The sequence below is a fragment of the Lethenteron reissneri genome, chromosome 21, assembly GCF_015708825.2.
Source record: "Lethenteron reissneri isolate LAM-NWPU_2019-01 chromosome 21, ASM1570882v1, whole genome shotgun sequence".
Classification (NCBI taxonomy): Eukaryota; Metazoa; Chordata; class Hyperoartia; order Petromyzontiformes; family Petromyzontidae; genus Lethenteron; species Lethenteron reissneri.
This window is the reverse complement of record NC_083799.1, coordinates 22234811-22257040: the sequence shown is the minus strand read 5'-3', so window position 1 is coordinate 22257040 and position 22230 is coordinate 22234811. Positions and strand designations below refer to the sequence as shown.

The 22230-nt window shown below is 41.0% G+C and overlaps 1 protein-coding gene across 1 annotated transcript; it reads left to right on the top strand.

Annotated features, from left to right (window-relative positions):
- Positions 1–241: 241 nt before the first annotated feature.
- Positions 242–10292, top strand: LOC133344993 (cholecystokinin-like). The gene is made up of 3 exons (XM_061555329.1): positions 242–313; positions 7692–8000; positions 9043–10292. The coding sequence occupies exons 2-3, from the start codon at positions 7694–7696 to the stop codon at positions 9168–9170; spliced, it is 435 nt and encodes a 144-aa protein (XP_061411313.1). The 5' UTR covers positions 242–313; positions 7692–7693; the 3' UTR covers positions 9171–10292.
- The last annotated feature ends 11938 nt before the right edge of the window (positions 10293–22230 follow it).

Sequence of the window (22230 nt, the reverse complement as noted above, 5' to 3'; positions counted from 1 at the left end):
AACTCCCACCCGTATCGGAGCTCTCAATGCCCACGCACATCAGCCTTAGCCTACATCCTGTACACAGACACGTACACAATCACTAAAAAGGTGACCCCCACCCCCTCACACCCTGCCCCTTGCATCCTCAACACTGACTTGCAGACGCAGGGGACAATCTGGCGATACCGCACCCATCCACCGACCCACCCACCCCGTCCCAATGATGATCGACTATATAAACCGCTTGTGCCACAGGAGTAGTGCAGGCGAGTGGCTGACAGCGAAAAACCTGTCTGAATCCAGGACTTGGCAAGAGTGAGCCCCAGACGAGGTAAGCCGTCGCTGGTGCTACTAAATGCATTGATGTCTGTACGCATAATTTGCCTTGCTGAGTTAGTTTAATGCAATTCCTATTTTTTTTAAATTGGACTGAAATATTTATCCTAAAGTTCTTGCTGCCCTACTCGAACAGAGCCTGCATTTGAAAAGTGTATTTTATTTCATTTGATACACCTTGGTTATTTCTTCGTATAACATAATATTAGTTTAAATAGCGAGCAATTGTGGGTTACCCTATTGCTCACTTGAGCAGCGAGATATATATTTCCACTTGGGCTCAGTTTTTAACCTCCATCGCTGTAAGATTCCGATTGCATTACTTTCGCTGTGTGCACTGGGGTCGCGTGTATATGAGATGCTAACCGCTGTGCTGCCCTTGATAGCCATCTCTGTAATAAATGCAGACATTTTTACTTTTCATTAAACCAAGCTGTGCTATGAATATAATCACGCAGAATATAAATATCCTTGATATGCCTTTTATCTTGTATAAAGATTGTATGACTTCACACCACACACACACAGACACATTTTTCAGTTACGTCAATTGCAAATGAACAAATTATTATAATCTGTGATGCACAACCACTTACACACATTTACAATTATATATACTGTAATTTTGCCAGGATAAATATACAACAATATTATGTAAAAGTAGATTACATTTACGCACATTCATCGGAATGCCTATTCTAAAAGGTCGAACACATTTTAACCTTGATGTTCACCGCTCACGCGTATTGTGTTAAGACGTGGTAACAGCATATCCACTCGTTTATTTAAGATTAATGCATATTAATTAGCCACTAGGATGTGAAACAGTCTGTTTTCCCTCCGTACACAAGCACTTTCATTATAGCATTCATGATAGAATATCACTTGTGCAGATAGGAATATTTAACTTTTTGCACAATATGCACGTTAACAATGTTGGCATTATGGATATATATAGTGGGGCATTTATATTTTAATTAGAGACTGCAAAGCAATTTAAAACTACCTATTTTGTTTAAGCGAGAGCATCCAAAATCAAATTTCCCAATAGACAATTTTATTTTAGTCTTGGATTTCACGGATATATTTCCACAAAAAAGTAAAAACATTAAAGGCACTGACCTGAACCATCATCCATTTGGGGTTAATAAAATATGTACCAATTTGTGGTAAGACAGGTATCGCAACAAACACACCTCCTTCCAGCAGTTGTTACTTCGTGTAAAGAATCACGTTCTCATTTATGAATAAGAAAGATTACTAAAGGTCTCTAAAATATTCAAACACCACACACGATATTTTTTTTAAAATATTGTGATTAAAAATTAAATGTGGTCAAAATTAAATGTAATTATCCAATTTATATTCTGTAAGCATTCAGATGGAGATACCTTTGTAGCTTATGCAATGGACTGTATAGAAGTCAAATACTGTCCCATGTGAGTACATGTGCTTTAAATCAAAATGTCAGGAACCTTTATTTGTAATACACCACATTGACACCTATATCGCTCAGAACACAAAACATGTCCTCAAACTTTTATGTTTTTTACAATTTATCCACTATGTACAGTTATTGGAGGTATTATAAAACATGTATATATTAAGACAATAAATAATTTCTACTCCTGAACCAAAGTATATCAAATTAAAAACTAACCCTGGAAGACCATATTTGACGGATCCTAACTATCGAGTTTATCTGGGCAGAAAGTAGTTAACGCTTTACCCTGAACATTACGGATCCTGCATTCTTCCGGTTATCTGATTACAGCCTTACAAAAACAATATCCACCAACGCAGTGGCTCAATTTACTGAAAACAATTGAGACAAGTGCTGCGAGGTTCGAGCTGTTTAACGGATTCAATCATGGATGGCAATGCTACATGTCAGGGTAACTTCTCAGGCTTGCATTGCTTGGCCCTGCTAAGCTTAAAATTGTGCATTTATAATGTTGTTGGTCATTCCTATCCATCGTAATCTTCATTTTCGAGGTTATTCCTCGGTTTTTAATGCAAGCTACTTAGCCTTTTTAGGTAGCTCACTATTTCAGCTATAATGGATGCATTTGTGTTTAGCCCAATTTAGGATGTCTTGAATATTTTGCATCCTGTAGTTACAGCATGCACGCATGCAAACGTGTACACATATTAAATATATCATGGGACCTCCTTTACCAATGCCAAATTATGAGAATAGGTTTTCCCCTTTTGTGTGGACCAATCAGTTTAAAATACAATGAATATATTGTAAGAGTATGTTTTTTGTTTGCATCCTGATCACAAGTATTGTGGTTAATGTAGACATGATTCCTCGTAAAAGGTTTCAGTTTTGCGTTTTAACATCTTAACACCTGCTTTGTTGCCAGAAAAAGGGGAAAACCTATTCTCACATATTAAAGATAACGAGCTTTATTTATAACCAGGTAAGCACTTACTCAGACTAATAGTTGCTTTTTAAGGGAGACCGTAGGTTAAAACAAATACAGCACAAAGGAAACACAAGTGCAATACAACATTATAACAATGCGGTACACAAATGTATGTATGTTAGACGTCTTTGACACCGCGCTAAGCAGAGGTAATGAAACTATTCACAATACACTTAACAAATATATATTTATGGACGGTTAATGTGGATAAATTATGTGTATATCGGTTTTTACCTATGAATTCTGCTTATTTCACTTCATAGGTATGTCAGACTGCAGGTGAAACGTATTTATTTTTAATATGAAAGAGAATGGGAAATACGTATACCAAAGCTGCTTAAACGCCGCTTCCGTTGTTGAGCCTCACAGAAAGGGGGCACTTGTGCTTGTGTTGCCTGTCTATCAGAGATGTTCTGAAAGTGTGGGCCCTGGACCACCGGTGGTGCGCAATGGACCTCCAGGTGGTCCGCGGGCTTTCATGCAAATGCAAGTTGATCAGGAAATAATGACAATAACCTTCTGTTTCGGACATTAATTCATATTTTACTCATGATAATTAAAAAAAAATGAAGTTAGGCAAAATACAATGATTAAACTACCCTAACCCTCAGATCTAAATGCCACCCCTAAAAAAACTATAGCTGCGTAATTTTTTTTTACGTTCCGGTAATATTAATATTTTTGTATAACTGGTAACTAGAGATAGAAGTGGATGCGTTTTTTCACCAGGGTTGGCGGCGGCGGTGGGGGTGCTGGGTGGTCCGCAGAAATGTTGCATCGGCTCAGCGGTCCCGGGGCCAAAACAACGGTTGAGAAACTCTGCTCTTGACCAGGGGTCGGTAGCCAAAATAACAAGAAGAACAATTTTTCGTTCGAATTCGGCACCAAAAAAAAAATCTATATTTAAAGAGCCGCAATGTACATGGTGAATACGAGGTGGTGGTCCTTAATAAATAACATCATGAAAATAGCCGCATGTGGCTCTGGAGCCACAGGTTGTTGACCCCTGGTCTAGACTCACCACGGCTTCAGTTTGCATTGCTATTTTCACCAATACAATTGTATTGGTGCTTATAATTTGATTGAGAGACGCAACAACTTCAGTCTTGAGCCCTATCAGTCCACAAATATGGCCACAATGAACAACCAAGGCTTACACGTGAAATAAAATCGACGTTGGCAGAGGTATTGCACAGTGTTTGTGTAGTGTAGTACAAGTCGGAGATGAGGTAGTTGCAGGAAGCACCTTCTTTATTGTAACACTCTTTAGGTTCACACACCGGCTCACCTCCTTCCTTCGCGTTGGCATATGGCCCAGCCAAGACATAACCCTAACTGCGTTACACCGACGGCATCGACCGAGACAGCCAACAACTGTTTGGCCACGCAATTATCGAGTGAATGCGGCAGTGACGAAGGCGGCGTAGACGACAGCGACGGCGAGACGAGTCCACTCCCAGAACCGGCAGCCCTGAGCTCTCGCTCTGCGCTGCTTTTATCCTGCTCGGCACGGCCTGGCTCCGCCCTGGCCATGCCTCCCTTCTCGAACCCGCTAGCGGGTTCCAGGGGCTTCCCAAATAGGTCTTCTGTGACCCTTGCCCCAGTTCCTCCGCCCTGCCGACACACCCGTGTATATGCTCGACGGCGTGTGCGCTAACTGTCCACCACAGTTGCCGCTGCCGGACAGCAGTCGGCGCTATGTCACTACACTTGTATTGTTTGTCATTGGATTAACACAATTTGAGATGCAGCAAGTTTTTTCATGTAACGTGGATAAGTGTAATTATTATTACGGTTAACATTTACGCAAAATAGAGGTGGAGTGGTGACGCAGTGATTATCACACTGCGAGATGAACCTTGTGACCTGATTTCAATTCCTGGCCACGGCTATCATCAGTGGTGAGCGGTATCTAAAAAATATTGAGAATCAAGCTAAAGCGCCTTGTGCAGGAAAATCAGCTAAACTGTTACAGTATTTAGATTAATGTGGTATTTATTATGTTACTTTACTGAAGCAACAACTTTTGACTTTCAGATTGGCACTTTTTTCTATAAGCTATACCTGGCCACCTTAAATATAATGTGCATTTCTGTGCATACCTTGATGTTAAATACACGTATTTCATATACAACACAGTAATTCATCAAAATGAACACTTTATTAAATGCTCGTCTACCAAACTTAAGAAGACCAATCAGTCAAAAAACATTCTTCCTTTCCTCTCAATGATGGACAAAATCAATATTAGTATTGATGACATTTTTAGTTTAATAGACTTAATTTAAACCTGCAGTCTGGTTATTACACAACATGTATCTCAATACCATTAGTGCTCCATAGCAATGCGATGTTGATACAGACACCGTGAATACTACCAATGTAATTTCCAAGTCGTTAATTTCGTCTGCAGCCTCAGCAGCTGCATTGTATTTACTGGCAATCCTAGACATTTGCAGTAGGGATGGATTAACTTCATGCTGTAGATGAATGGTGCTGAATGCTTTAAAAAATGTTACCCTTCATACGTAGTTCTGTGACATCATGTCCCAGGGATAATTCTCTAACACGGCATGGTCCACTGCTCGCAACACAATTTTGAAATGGGAATTTCCTCATATCTTGATGTTGAAAGCACAATTGGAAAATATTTGAGCAAATAAAACAAACAAGTCATGCAGCCATACTATATTGAAAGTGATTTATTGTTCAAATGAGCATTGAGGTAGCACTCATCTCATATTTAAAGGGCTGAGCCAGTGGTGAAAATTCACAAATTGGGTACCACGGTGGCGAGATGTTTACCTCGCCTGGTATAAAGGACGTCGTGGGTTCGATCCTGACCATGACACGTGTATATTTGGAGCTTGATTTTTTGTCCGGGTCCTCCGGTTTTCCCCTCCACATTTAGAAACGTGCGTTTAAAATTATTTGACTGCTATAAATGTCCACATGATGATAAACAACTTCGTTGAGCTATCATTTGTGGCCAGGTGCCTTCTGAAAAAGAGCTTTATCCCTCAGTGGACCTGGAAAAATAAAAATAACAGTAAAAGTAATCTTTCCACAGTACAACCACTATCGAGTTCCCCACAGAGTGGTACTGATTGTATCGAGACCGAAATATGATATGATCTCGCAACCATTGGATTGTGAGCCGCATGCAGGCTCACAATCCAGAGCAATATGCCAATAAAGGTATCTCATCAACCTATCCTCTTTACTCTTTGGTTATTTCGGTAAAGTCACGTAGGTATAAACTAATCAATAGATGTGCCTGAGATGAAAAAAGTCGGTGAATCTGTTGGCTAGCTTTACTTAGGACAAAACGATTAACTTGTTATTTGCCGCCAATAAAAAAAACTCAAGGTTGTATGTCACCATCATTATCCGTTCAATAGCGTATATAAAAAATAAACATCTAGCAATGGCCTTCAATAAAAAAATGTATTCACTATGAGTCACAATGACCACAATACTTAGAATGACCTTTCCAAACATTATTATTGAGTGCTAGACAACCCTTATCCATTTTTCGTGCCATCTTATTTATTTTAGCGTCATATGTGTCGTCGTCCCCTTTTATTTCCCATCACCATTATACGTATCAGACTTCTCTGCCTCTGCAATGTAGGACAGTTCAAATGTTTTAATTGAAACGGTGATTGTGCGCACGACCCAGGAATGGATTGCTTTGGGGACTCAACGTTCTTACAAGAACAAGCTGTCTGACCATGCAATGTGCCAGCAATATTTTATAAATTTATGTTTGAAAAACAATTAGATTATACATGAGTCACTGTATGTTGTGGTCACTATAGTGCAGGGGTCGGCAACGAAAATAACAAGAAGAGCCATTTTTCGAATTCGGTAAAATAGAAAAACCTTCACTATTTCAAGATGCGCAACGCATGTGGATACGAGATGGTGGTCCTTATTACACTAGCCTTTTGTCCGTCCAAGGACGGGTGTATTGCAGTAAATCTGAAACTTTCAAGCGAAAAGCAGACCGCGACGTGATATTCATTGCATAGATGCGTGTGCAATTTGTAAGGGCGCTGGTGACACAAACTTATTTAATTTTAAGGTTATAATCCCTTGTTGATCATCACGTCCTTTTTACTTTGATGTCTCAATAGCGTTACGGAGATTGCGTGACGTGAGAGTTCTGCGTTTGTAGTGAGGGTTTTAAGTTGACGCAGAGGAGGGGGAGGAGGCGCCTCGACCTCCCATGTGGAGTGACGTCAGCCGCTAATTATTATGAATGAGTGGGGGGTGTCCATTTGGAGGACGTCATCTTATAATGATTATTAATGAGGGAGGCTGTTCAATGGGGAGTGACGTCACCTGCTCATGAATATTAATGAGGGGGCTGTCGATGTGGAGTGACGCCACAAGCATTAAGGACAGACATTCCTGGGTGATTATAGTAGGTATAACGTCACAGAGCAGTCCTTAAAGAGCCACAACGCAGCTCCGGAGCCACAGGTTGCCGGCCCATGCTATGGTGCAAATCTCTTAAACCCACCTCCAAGTCTTTGGACCACAAGCACGTGGCACCACCCTGTCAGCTGTGCCCAGGATGTAAACTCACAGTATGATCATGAGCCTGCCTGATCTATCACAATCATGTAAGTATGTTGAACTGATTTCGCACCGTACGTAGCCAACCATGCTAATCGGTTAGCGAAACGTGCTAACCATGTGATGTACGGGGTGGTCTCGATATCTTGTGACCCTACTTAATTGACCCAAAAAAAATTTCTTTGCATATACATTACTGTTTTAAATAAACCTTATAAATATATTGCGTTGCAGATAATTCAATTGGAGTCACAAGAAATCTGAACCAGCCTGTGCTGTATAGAATTGCGTACGGGGCACACCCCATCACCGATCACTAACACCTACCTACTCGACCACCACCACCACCATCCCCAGCCATGCGCAACTCTCTCTACCTGGGCTGGCTGCTGCTGGCTGCCCTGAGCATCTCTGGCTGCCTGGCGCTGCCCATGATCCGCTCGGGGGCTCCGAGGGAGCGCGAGAGGCTCCACGCGGAGCTGGCGAGAGACGAGGTGCCCGGTGCGCTCGGGCACCTGGCGGACGAGACGGAGGAGACTGGGGAGCGCCACTTCCTGCCTTTGCGACGATCGCTGAGCCTGGCTGCCCAGGATCCTCTGCAGGAGTCTGACAACTCCCCGCAGTTCCGTCTGCTGCGTGACCGCATGCGTGCCTACCTGCAGCAAGGTGATCTTGCTCATCATCATCACCACCATCATCATCTATAGTACCGTGCTAATGGGAGGTGCAGGGGAAGGACAACATAATAAACACATTTATTTTCATTTTGTATTCACTTTTTTTTTCTACGTTACTTTACCGAAAGAACCAAAGAATATAATAAACACAAAAAAACAGTTCTAAAGACATTAGTTTTAAATTTAGTATAGTGGTGTAGTGTATAATGTATTGTAGTGTAGTGTGTAGTAGTGTAGTGTATACCTGCAGCAAGGTGTCATCAATATCATTACCAACTTGTAACAAGGTTATTATCTTCATCATCATTATCTACCCGCAGCAAGACATCATTTACCTCCAGCAAGGATGCTGATGTGAGCATAATCCTTATCAAATTGTGGCGTTATCATTCTCATAAATGTTATGTATCGGGGTAATTATGTTTGTCATTATTGAAATTAACTTGTTCACTGTGATGTAACAAAGAGAACATTGAATCCAGTGTCACGAAACAGTACATGCACGTAATTAATACTTTATCTCGGTTACTGCAGCAACAAGGAACCAAATAACACATTCCTGCGGAGGGAGCTGGTAGGAACGTTGGGTTGCTCGGTAAATGGCCAGGGTCAACGGCGGCGTGGTGTATTCCGCAAATATGGCCGACTGTGAGGGCGGGCACAAGCCGGCGTGAGTCGGTTAAACGTTGAGTTTTATAAGGGCACCACGGGGTGACCAGCCCCTTCCCACCCAGCCCCACCCTTCCCACCCCCAACCAGCCCCACCCTCCCCACCCAGCCCCTCCCCACCCTCCCCTCTCCACCCAGCCCCACCCCTCCCATTTTTGGATGCACGACGGACGGACGGACACAATAATCCCCTGTCGGCTGGTGGAACCAGGTGGTTCCTACCAGTATAATGCTGAGCTTTTATTCCCACTCATGAAATATATCGCAAATACACGAGTTGCACTTTTCAATTGTTTAAATTATCTCCGAAAGTACACGCGCACCAACCAGCTTATTTTTTTGCCATGTGTTTTGCTTTACAGGGGCGGCTCAGCTGGTGCCAGTGAGGGTTCCTCCCCGCGACGTGGGTCACAGGCTCACAGACCGGGATTACATCGGCTGGATGGACTTTGGCAAGCGCAGTGCTATGGATCAAGAATATTACTCTTGAGATATGCAGCTCTAAATGGCTCAAAACCTATATTAAATACGTGGACAGATTCCAGGGCTGTAATTCAAACTATTATATATGAAACATAATGATACTAACTAATAATCATTATTAGTAATCATTATTATAAATTAAAAACATTTGGTATTTGCACCGTTCTGAGCACAGGTGGTCCATCACGAAGGTAGTAGATTTCACGGATGGGTGTAGTCTGCAAGTAGGGGGCGATGTTGCAATGTGTAATCGCAATTGAATAATTGGTGGGTAATTTACCAAATTTGGACCATGACGCCAGCGCAAAAGGGCCTACTCATTTTGAATTACGTCAGGGGATTTTTTTTAACATCCACTAGAAACAGACGACAAGTATTCGCATGATTAATATACCCACATTAATAAACAAGCAGCGAACAGGCGAGCATAGACCCGCATCACCATATTTACTTGACTGTTGGTGTCTTGGAAATCTGAACGTTTTGCTGGCCATGTTTTAGAGGTGCAGGGAAAACAACTAACATAGATGTACAATAAGTGAGCTTCAGTGATCCAAATGATATATATAGATAAATACAGTGTGTACTGTTTGTTAAGTTGGTGACGATTTTCCAACAGCCCTTGATGTTTGTCCATGTGTTTTTGCTATTTATTGCTCAAAAGTACCATTATCATGTCGATATTCTTCTCGTGCTGCAATTGCAAATGTGTTTCCCTATGTTAATGTACAAAGGCGTTTTGAATATGGCAAACCATCTACATTTCACTAGCAAGACGTAAATGTACATACATGACATTAATGCAACAATAAAAAATCTGTCGCAATTTTGTTGAAAATTTATATTTTTAATATTGTTTAATCATTACACAAACCTGTTGAATGAAAGGTATATTAATGCGAATACGTTAAGACAGATCATGTACCAAGCCCGCATACTAAATTACGTATTATTTTTATTTTGATATCGCCTTTTATTTACATATGAATTAAACTTTTTTAATTTGCACTGGTTAGTGGTGCATTACACGTTTTGCTGCAGATTAAATTATATTTTTAAATGTTATCCAATCATTTGAAATCAATGTCGGTAGTGTCCTTATAACTTAATTAAACGATCTACCATTTAACGAATGATTTGCTGTTTTTTTTAAATTTACAAAATGTACGGAGTTTATTTCATGTGCTGCCTCCCTTTCCAGTCAATCTGTTTCTGGTAAAATACACGTGGCGTAGTGCTCTTTTGCATTAGTAGCCCAATGTCAACTTTGGAAATTCTACATTCACGTGGCAGGGCCTTCAACATCAACTTACCTATTGCCTGTCGTTAACTTTGATTTTTTTTTATTGAACCTATAGTGTCCGTTTCCTCAGCAGTGACGATCAAAATAACTGACGTTTAATTGGTAAGAAAGTGGGTTAGAACTGAGGCTTTACATTTCTGTATGCGGTAAAATGCACGTACATAGCAACATGACCTTACAGTGATCTCTTTCAACATTTTATCATTTTAAGAGCACTGCATGAAGCCACATTGGTTTCGCAAGTGTTTATATGCCTCTTGGTGCAAAGTATTTAACTAAGTTTAACTAACCATACCTCTTCAACTTTGTGAGTATAATGAATGTACTATTGACATAGCCTCCGCCATAAAAATGTAGAATGTCCATCGCTTGCTCACAGCTACTAGTTTAAATGTGCACATCTTATATCTGATCAAAAAGGGACGATTTAAAGTTAGGCTCCAATTTATGTGAATATCTTCAGTCAATGTAATATAGTATAGAGTACACGCTCTTGTTTAATGAGATACATATTACACAAACAAGATAATTTGGTATTACAATGGGATTTAGACTCACTAAAATATTAGTATTACCATATATATTGAGGATGACTAATTTAGCTTTTATGATTATGTAGCGTGATGCACATCCACAATCATTTGCATTAATATAGTATCTAAATATAACATCTTACAAACCCTGTACAGGACAAGCAACATAAGTATAACCAGAAAATTCAGGTAAAACAGATCATACAATCAAAACAAGTGCACGAGGCAGACGGAGCAGTGGTGCGACATAGTGTGCACAGCTTCTGTCAACCACCATAACCCTATACAGATGTTGAATGGTACCGTAATATGTAATTGACACAACATTTGTAATTTATGCAACTAGCGGAAGACGGGGAGGGGTGACCCTTTTAATGGAGATTGAAGGGGCGATAGAGATATTAGTATCTACCTAGGCAATGGCAGACAAGACAAGGTATCAGGTCTGGACTTAAGAGGGAGGAGTGAATCAGCAGTGCCGACAACTATGGGCATCAAAGGAGACATCCATCTCCCACAGTGTGGAGATTGAGTTTGAGTTTCACAGCCACAGCAAAGGCAGTGAGTGAAAAGTGTACACACAGAGGAGGAGAGCGAGATAGGTAAAGAGAGATAGGCCATCTCTTAGGTGGAGGTTTTCTCGAAATTGTGGTTATGAGATTGGCACAGGTGCCTGTAGGCGCAGCTTTCTTGTACCAAAAAATAAGCTATGCCTTAACCTTTGCGAGCAATAAGTCTGATGCATGTTTGACGTGTCTTAAATCAAACTGTTTCTTTATTTCTTAGTTGCACAAAAACGAGCGATTTCCAAAGTTATATCTTCGCCTGTCCACGTACTTTAGGGGCCGTCCATAAATGACGTCACACACCTAAGAAGGGTTGTTGATGAGATGGGACAAGGTCTCACAGCGTCAGTGCGTAGTGGTCCCCACTTCCCTGCGGGAAAAAAAAAACTAACTTGAGTGGTACACGAAATTAAGCTGTTTCACCTCGGCCGAAAAACACTCCTAACCTTACAACAGGACTTTCATTGGCCGGGGATGTCAAATGATGTCCACCATATTGTGGCGGGTTGCACGGAATGTGCGCGCCGAAAGCCCCCATTGAAAAAATCTCAGCCCCCGTTACAATCCATCACTGTGTCCCGAATCAATGAAATGGTGGCACTAGACATCCCGGGACAATTTCCGTGTACACAAAAGGGAAACAAGCTTATATTGGTTGGATTAGAACATTTTACCCGCTATCCTATGGCTTGGCCGCTGCCTGACCAAACAGCCGCATCCATCGCAGAGGCATTCCTCCATGGCTACGTTTTGGACAAGGGTGCCCCTGACCAGCTTCTCACTGACCAGGGGCGAAAATTTTCATCCAAACTGCTGCGCGAAGTGTGTGAGGCACTCGGCACTAAAAAGATTAAAACATCACCATACCATCCTCGATTTTTATTTTATTTTTATTTTATTTTACTTTTATTAATTTTAATTTTTTACCTACATGACTTTACCGAAAAAACCTAAGAATATGATTCCTTGCAGTCACGAAAGCTTCAAATCTAGAATGGTGGAATGCTTGCACAGAACTCTAACATCTATGCTCTGCCAAGTGGTAAATAAGGCACAAACAGATTGGGACTCGCATGTTCCGGGAGTTCTCGCAGCATATCGAATAGCCCCATACGCCTCTACAGGATTCTCCCCGTTTTTTCTTATGTATGGCCAGGAGAATTAACCAACCATAGCAACTCAATTGAGTACAGGCTCAGGGAAGAAGAATAAAACATCCATTTACGGGCCAATGCACGTTACGCTGAGTCGTGTGTCAGAGGCACGGGAGGCAGCCAGGGAAAACACCACCAGAGCGCAAGCCGCTAATGAAAAAAACACCAGGCGGCGGGAACACATGCTTGCATGGGCAGTCGGGGACAGGGAATGGTGTTACATTGCCCACAGGTACCGCCAGGTACGTCCCCTAAGTTGCACCGCCGATGGCAAGGTCCAGTGGAGGTCATAGAGTTGAAACAGCCGCAGTGTGTACGAATACAGACAGGGCGTCACCGCTGGTTTATCCACCTGTCACGTCTCAAACCTTATGCACAACCACACCCAGACAGCTCATCCCCATGTCCTGTATGGCCGATGTCTGGTGTGTCCGATGTGCCGGGGCGCTTTCAATGGAAACTGCACGCCAAAGGAAAGTTGTTGTGCCTGTAAAGCCCGGGGTGTCCCAAGAATCCGTCATCATGAAAGGAACCGGACTCGGGAGCCCGCTTGAGTTCGTCAAGCCCACCCCCCCCCCCCCCCCCCCAAGGCAGTTGAACGAACCCTTAATGCCAGGGACGGCACAAGCTTCTGCAAAATACAAGGGACCGGCATCGAGAACCTGCTCAAGGTGCACAAGAATGCGCTAGTAGGCCCCAAAACCAACCCAGGGACATTCAAGATCCCCCCCCTTGAGCCACGTGCGCATGTTTTGTTGTTAAATGTGTTGTTGTTGTTGTTACTGGGTGAGTGGTGTCCACACTACTCACCCTTAAAATTGCCTGTTGAGTTCGTGATCGTCGCACGTCCAATTACAAAATTTATTACTGCAGTTCTGCCCTAACGGACGGTTCCACTAAAAATGATCAGTAGCTGAGACGGCTAAATGTTTTAAGGGGGGGGGGGGGTGATGTAAAGACTATGTCAGTCTCGAGGTGAATCGAGGCTGGATGCAAAGACAAGGTACCAGCAAGTCTGGAGGTCCTTGGTTGGGAAATTCCCCAGAGTGTCCAAAAGAGACAGCTCGGGAAATTCCCCCGGAGAATTCACGAGGATAAAAGCAGGACAAGAAGGGATGTTCGGGGTCTGTGGAGAGGGACTCGGGCCATCGTCGCTGTCTTCACGTCGTAGCTATCTTCACGTCGTCGCTGTCTTCACGTCATCACTGTCTTCAAGTCATCGCGGTCTGCTCGGTCATACGATCTCCACGTCGGCATTATCTCATGACGACGGGGTGCTAAGCTACGTTACGTGAAATAAAAGAAACCTCTAAAGTTCGAGTCCGGAGTAATTACAAATGCATTGTCAATGCTGCTGGCTGAACAGAAAAACGTGAATAGCTTCTTAGACCATGCGTTTAAGTAGGACATAAAAGCATAGTCCATCTTTGCCACTAAATGCCATCAACATTGCGAAACACATGATGTAATTGTATCGGCCCTTGGAAAAGAAGAGCATTTGGACATTTTAACATCTTTGTTGCTACAATTGGCCCTTTACCACGATAGGTTTAGCGAGATTAGCAGCTTGTGTGTTAAATAACACAATGTACGAGATGATTGCATGTGAAGTAATGCTTAATTAAAAATTTAAACTACTGCTGCTCGATAAAATTTAGTTTGGCTGTGATTAACATAATGTGAACCTCTGCAAAACAAAAGTTAATTATTTAATAATAAAAATGTAATTAACTAATCCATCGTTCATTTAAAATGCTTGGAAGCTAATACAGTATCCGTGATTTCACCAGGATAAATAAATATCATGATTTTAACAGTATCTGTGATTTAGTGGACAGACAAGGTCACGAGAGTGAGAATATTAATTTGACGAGTTTCGTTCAGATTACCTGCAATGATCTATGTGCCATATTCTATGCCCCTAGATCGATAACACTAAAATGGAACCACGCAAAAATATGCAAATGGTATTTTATTTACAGTGATTGGTGTTATTTTGAAAACATCTCGGTCCCTGGTGGTGAGGACAGTGTTAGAGAGTGACATTACGTTGGATTCCTTGCAAGCCCCAAGGCTCTCCACGGGAATTCTATGGGGAATGGGAAGTAACATTTGAGCTAAACGGGAATGGGCATAACTGAAAGGACGCTCATGGGAATGGGCAGAAATTTTGGGGCGTGATGGGGATTGAACCTATGGAACTTGAGCCCACATAAATGGTGGAAGGAATAGCGCCGATGAAAATGGTGATTAACACTGGCTATACCAATGAAATGTAGGATATGCCAAATGGATGATATTGGTCGCGAAAGCCTACGTGTTAAAGTGTTTATTAGAGTAGGAATAGGCAATCAAGAAAACCTGACCACATCAAATCGATTTACATTAACCTAAATATTTGGGGGTGCAAAAGCCTTTCATGGGGACCGGGAGGCAATGCGCAGGCTGTGGAATAGAGACTGTGTAAGATAATTAACTAATAAAGGGTTCATTATGCTCCTGTAGGGTTAAAGGGTGTCACTCCGCTACATTATTTATCAGAGGGAAATTCTGATAGTGGATTCCTGTATGCAGTCAGTGCCGATATTGCAAGTAACATAATGTCCCGACTCTTAAATAATGCCCACAACGGCTGCCACAATTTTTAAATGTAACCTGATGATTGGTCTTCGGCCAAAACTGCCTCCAGGCAATACCTGGCACAGAGGTGCCTTCTTCCAAAAGTTATCAGTCATCTTCCAAGAATGGCTTGCTATATTCTTCTAAGCTAGAATATTGGACATTAAAGGATGCCTAATATTGAATGATAAACGAGTAAGTGGGTTTTTGGGAGGATTCATTGCTGGAAGGGATGATGTCCAGTGATAACAACTTTTCTACCCAGTGTCTTTGTTCTTAATGAGGATTAAAATATTTAAATATCATTTGTAGATGCAAAGCATTGTGTTACAAGTATAGGATAATGTAATAAAAATGACTGCAGTTGATTATTCAATGAAAGAATGCTATTGAATCCAACAGTGGCTCTGAATCGAATACATTTCGTTGCTTTGATACATTTCGCTGCTTTTTACAATGGAGATGTGGACATAGCAACCTTCAGAATTGTCTGTCATCACACAATATAGTGAATTATCATGAAACCTTTAAATTGTTAGAACAAGTTATCACCGGTTCTTTATAAATGATTTGTTGTATACATTCGAACTGATGTACAAAAGCATTTAAGTCGTGTAGTACAATGTCAAATGCGATCAATTGTTATTCTGTATAGATATATTAGCATGAGTCACAAACTAGTTCTTCACCATTCAAAATATTATATTTTAGCTTTTTGGAATGCACGTGTCCTTCAGCAAATGTACATTCATGTCTTTAGTATATTTCCTGAATACAGGAAAGTCACTCGAGAAAGCACAATACAGACTGCTTCTCTAAGTAATAAAATAATAATAAAATAAGGCCACATCTGACACCCATATGCAGTCGCATGGAATAACATATAATTCTGTAAACAATTAACATATTTAAAACTTTTTAAATTGAAAAATGCATACGATTGTTACAACAAATAAAGCTAAATCGAATACTGTAGTTTAGTGATGCCTTTCTGATTCAACAATATTCTTTCCTGTCAGGATTTTTACAAAAACACAAAACATTATACATTTTGGTGAAACCACTTGGGTAAATATTGGAAAATAACACGCAAATAATTAAATACTTGAACTGCTACAAGGCATGGTTTCACTGTAGGTTGTTTATTTACTTAGCTGCTTAATGCATTGGAAGGTTTAATCCCCATGAAATCAATTCACTAGTAAATGTACGCCCCGGTAAAAGTGTTTTATAAAACAAGGCTATTTACCTAATCGCATTTGTTCTACTTTTCTCCAAATCATCTCTATTCATTTAAACACTTCACACGAGTAAATTCAACACCCACTGGGCACCGTTTCAAACGATACGTTCCATCTCAAGGGAGTTTCCATGTGAAATATTTGAGCAAATAAAATAAATATCTAACATTTCATGTTGCATTGTGGATACAAAAATGTGAAGGATTCTGCCCTTCCTAGCTTTCTCTCCTCCACCCCTGGGAAGGTGATTTAATAAGCTGCATTTCTAAAATCTAAATTCCTTTAAAATAGACATACGTTGCCTTTGACAGAGCTGGTCAGTAGCACAGCAACTTTATATCTCAATTCTGGAAAACACCCAGTCACCCCGAACTTTTATATGTGAATAACCATGTGGTTTGTGGCTCAAAGATTAAACGTTTTAAAAGCCTACACTTTTACTTAAAAGTATAGATGTATAATTGGGCACCAGAGGGACTGCTGCCCTTACAAAATGTGCATAATGAGAAGGCTTGGTGGAGAAGCTGGTAATTCCTTTGTGAGTGACAGGTGCCTTATGTAGGAGATACGATGGTCATTGTCGATGTGAAGACTGCAGATATCCATATATATCAATGTACATGGTTCGCAAAAAGAAGCTTTGAATTAGCATTGCATTGCATTGTAATTCACCCTGGTAGATTAACTTAGTTTTTTGACTCTCATAAGCATGTAGTGTGTGGTACATGTCATCCTTAATGGCTATGAAAAGCATCTATATTATAAAAGCCCAGCGTTCCGTTTGTCCTTCAACTAAACTATAAGAGCCTTTAAGAAGGCCTGAATCAAAAAGTTATAGAGTGGACCCCCTCCCTCCCCCCTCAGACGTGGGAGTAAAAAGTTGATTCAACAGGTTTAAAACAATTATCGACCCCCCAAAGAAATGTCACACAAAAAATAAATTTATTTTGTAGCCCCCCTCCTACATACACACCCTACATACAATAGAGTTAGTAGTATCTCCACACATGGGGGGAGGAGGGGAGGGGAAGAGGACATCAGTGGGGGCGACGGGCGAGGCGCGAGTTGAATCTCATGTCGGTACCCCGGGGGACCATAGTACTCCGGCACTCGCATGTCTGTGATGCAGTAATTTTTAGTCTGTTGATGGTCGGCAATGTGACAATCGACTCATCTCGACGAGCTGTACACGATGCACCACCACGGTGCGTACCGCGAGCGTTCAGGGTTTCAGCGAAATAGTCCTCGCTACGTGTCGACATCACGGAGTAGCACCGATTTCGGATTGATTGGTACCCCAGTCGCGGAGTTAAGTACACCCCTGGAAAAATAGTGTCCAAGAAATTAAATATTTAATTGCCTCGACCATTTTGTATTATTTGGTACCCGGGTACCGCCATAAGGACCAGCTAATGAAAAGCCCTCCGTAGGAGCTGCAATAATGTGGCCATAGGTCTGCCGAAATTCTAGTAACATTAAAATAGATGCTGAGAGTTCGTCAAGTTACACTGTTATTAAATTTCTCCTTTTGTAATGACCTTTATTTGGGCTATCCTATTACTTTTTTCGGGTTTTGAAAGGGAGTTAATATCCTAATATATCACAGCCCAGATTTGTCATTATTTATTTCATTCTGTGCCTGTGATTAATGCGGCACGGATTGGTTGAAGTGCGTCACGTGACCGCGAGCAACCAGCCAAGCAGAGGTGAGCCCCTCCCAAACATGTACGCCCCCCGATTGGTTGAAGTGCGTCACGTGACCGCAAGCAACAGACGGGTGTGTGAGAGTGAGGAAACGGGGGCTTGTATATTTCCTTTTAATTTATAACAGGATGGAATCATCTTCTTGGTTCTTTCGGTAAAGTCACATAGAAGGGAAGTAATAAAATAATAATACTTCCCTTCTACGTGACTTTACCGAAAGAACCAAGAAGATGAATCCCTGCAGTCACGAAAGCTTTAAATCGAAAGGATGGAATCAAATTTGTTTAAAGTTTTTTTTTTATAGCTTCGACTAAACTAAAGCATGTAAAGCCCCTCTTAAAATTGTATCAAATAATGTGCACATTAAGCATTTCTTAAGCCAGCATATAATGAAAATGACATAGTGGGCTCAGAGAGGGCAAACATTTACACACAAAAGAGCATTGACATTGTTTTCTACTGAGGTTGAAATGTTTCAATGAAGCCAGCATGTCAAGTGAAAATGGAGTGTGGTTGGGAATACAAATACGAACAAAACTAGAGCTATTATAAGTTATTCTAAAAGCATAAAAATAAGTGCACTAATTACTTGCCTATTATCTAAAACTGCATTACATGAGTGACATGAAACCTCATTCGGCTTTGCCCTCCACCACCCAGTCACATCTGATCTCAACATTGCATGTGAACAGATAGAAAAACATGGTACATGTTATCTGCAAAAAATAAAGGAATGGGAAGGAAATTTAGAAATGCATATGGTAAATGTTTTTGGTCACAATGTTTTTTTTATCTAAGTTGTATGGCATAGGTCATGCATGCTCATCATATAGGTGAATACGACCCTGATTCCTTCCAGTCAGAATGAGCTCCTACCTGCCTCCAAAATTAAACAAATTGGTTATTGACAGTGGTGCGCAAACGCAATTAACAAAAAATCAACACATTTGTTAATAACACTGCCTTAAAACTGAACACATTCATGATCAACACAGGCATTGGTGGTGCACGCTTTTAATCCGGCACTGGTGGTGAAGTTTCGTGGATCACAAAAGTGTTTTGAACCTGCCTTCCCATGCGTGTCATACACTGGCTTACCAGCAGACGGCAGGACAGCAATTTGCACTCCACCTGTTCCTTCTATAAAGGACAATATTGCCTCCTCACACACATGGGTTTTCTTGCATGTCAACACATCAAATTGTCGATAACACCTTGATTTTTAGGGAATCGCAGAGCTTCGGAGGAATTTGGTGCTGGCTCACCACCTGATTCTCTTTCCTGCTTGTCTGTTGTTCCTCCTCGCGCCTCTGAATCATTGTCTCTCTTTGAGAGTGAGCGAAAGGAAAAATGTACGCACCTAAATAGAGATGTCAGCGAGCTAATGTTAATGTACTATTAATAGTACATGAATATTAGATTTAATATATAATGAAATCTGATATTAAAATTACCTCTATCTATCTGGCCTCAATGTGCTCTGAAGAAGGGCCATTGACAGAAACATTTCCAATAATGTATTCTTTGAAGGCAGTGTTATTGACTGTGTAGAGTATTTTTCCGCACATTTTCACAAATTGTGTAATATATATTTTAAAGGCTGACTCAGTTTCAGAAATTTTGTAATATATATTTAAAAGGCTGACTCACAGTTTCACAAATTGTGTAATATATATTTTAAAGGTAGATAATAACTAGTGTATGTGTAGTGTCAACGATTCAGTCTTGTCTGCACACTCTCCACATTAGCTCAGCCTAGCCTGTAGATTACACTAGCCGTCTAACACTGACAGCACTGACTAAGATAGCCAACTACTCTCCTTCATAGCGCAATATCTAGCGGAGACATTTAGCCACGACGGCAACGATATGACAGCAATGACGAGACGAGTCCATATCCCAGAGCCGGCAGCCTCGAGCTCCCTCTCTGGGCTTCTTTTATGCTACCAGCATGGCCAGGCTCCACCTTGACCGCGCCTCCCTTCTCGAACCCACTAACAGGTTACAGGGGCCTCCAAACGGGGTCCTCCATGACCCTTATACAGTAGTTTCTCTCCTCTGCCCACACACCGTGCACACCCTCACTGGCGTGTGTACTATCTGTCAACCAAAGTTGCCACTGCTGTCCACCAGCCGGCGTTATTACACTACATATGTATAATGTTCATACTGAAAATCCCCAAATATATTTCCAAAAGCATAGAGGTTATTTTTTTTGTATTTATATCAGAGGTGACTTGAAATTAAAATCTACTTTCTTGTGCTTTATTTAACTGGCAACAAATGTTGTCATATTTTTTTGGGGAGGTATTGATAAATAGTTGCTTACTGACTAGCTGACAAGACCTTCATGATTATGATTTGTAACAATTAAGCCGCATCTTAAATCAATCTTCATATCGTGAGTGGAGACAATTACCTTTGTACAATGTGCACGTAAATAGAAAAAAAACTAATATTACTTCACAAAGGAATGACCCGCTGCCCCGAGTGACATTTATTGAATTTGAGAAATGTGGCTTGTATATTCAAATATGCCTACTAATCATACGTTGAAATGCCAAAAAGACTGATGGTATTTAAAAAGCATGTTATTTTAATTGCTTATCTATTGACTCAAAATGACGTGAGGCAAGACTTTCAGCTTCTTTTTCACAGTAAACCTTTATTCTTTAAAAAATACCGAATCCATATACATATTCAGCATTAATGTGACTGATTAAATATATTAATCCTAATATTTTATTATATTGAAAGAATGTACACGTTTTATTGATGGCAACACTTATGCTAAAATCAATGGGAATATACACACACTCCAAGCACCTGTAACAGACCCCGAATGGCCACGTCACACTACCTTGTTATGGTACCTGACTCACTGGGCTGTGGACTAACTCAATTCGCCGTGCCATTTTTCTTGATACATGGTATGTCATTGTGTGTGCTGTTAGATGATTGTTTTAAATGCACGTTGCCATATATCGATCCGATAAACTGTAACTGATTATGATTGTGGTGGTCATTGCTGTGACACGCTATGGCTAGTCACTGGCAGGCTGGTCACCGCTAGTGACCAGATACTGGGGAATTTAAGTGCCCAATCCTTATTCTCTAATCTCTCTGTGCGTCTCTATCTCCATCTCTATCTCTCTGTGTATCTATGCCTATTTTTTCATCTCGCTGTATCATCGTGTGTTTTTATCGCCATCTGTCTATCTCCTTGTGTCTCTCTACAGTAGCTACTGAAATAATCTTCTAATTATTTGCCAGTTATGGGGTCATGCGGCAAATCCAAGCATTTACCCATGGGCTGCGCATGGGTATTCACTAACTTTTTTTCCCAGACCGCACTTTGGGAAAGTACACGATAACTCCAATTATCCCTATGTTTTTTGAGTGGATAGGAGTTGAGCGACAATTCTTTCAATAATCCACGATTTTCCACTAATGTTTTCCCATGCGGAGAATAGGATTGGCAATATCCACCCCCTCTACATATCCACAGTAAACAGCTCTCTTTTTTCACCTTTTTTAACGTAACAGAAAATATCACGTACAAAACATGAGTTTAAAATGAGTATGTGTGTGTGTTTCAGCTGCAACTGTTATGTAAGCAAGCATTATTACACAAATGTAAGTTGCTTGCAGTGCATAGACACGGAAGTAAAATGTTCTGTAAATAAAGACGCATTAACACCGTCCCCCAGTATATCATGAACTGGACCATAGCAGCTTTTAAAAGGAACAGTATATCTCTCCAATTTACAGCTTCTTGTTTTAACACAGATTGCTAGGTGTCGTTTATCAGTGCCAAATGTTTTCAAGATAACACTCCAACAGCAGCATTGGGTGCATTACTTAGCTCAAACATAGGGGAACAGTTTACAACGCTTTGATACGTGTCTCCTCGTTAAATTCTTGCATATATGGCGTTGCCATATATG

What these genes read in the sequence shown, in the direction of transcription:
- LOC133344993 (XM_061555329.1), top strand. Translation starts at nt 7,694, where the DNA reads ATGCGCAACTCTCTCTACCTGGGCTGGCTGCTGCTGGCTGCCCTGAGC. An exon ending in GCGTGCCTACCTGCAGCAAG is followed by an intron (nt 8,001 to 9,042) that starts GTGATCTTGCTC and finishes TTTGCTTTACAG; the next exon opens with GGGCGGCTCAGCTGGTGCCA.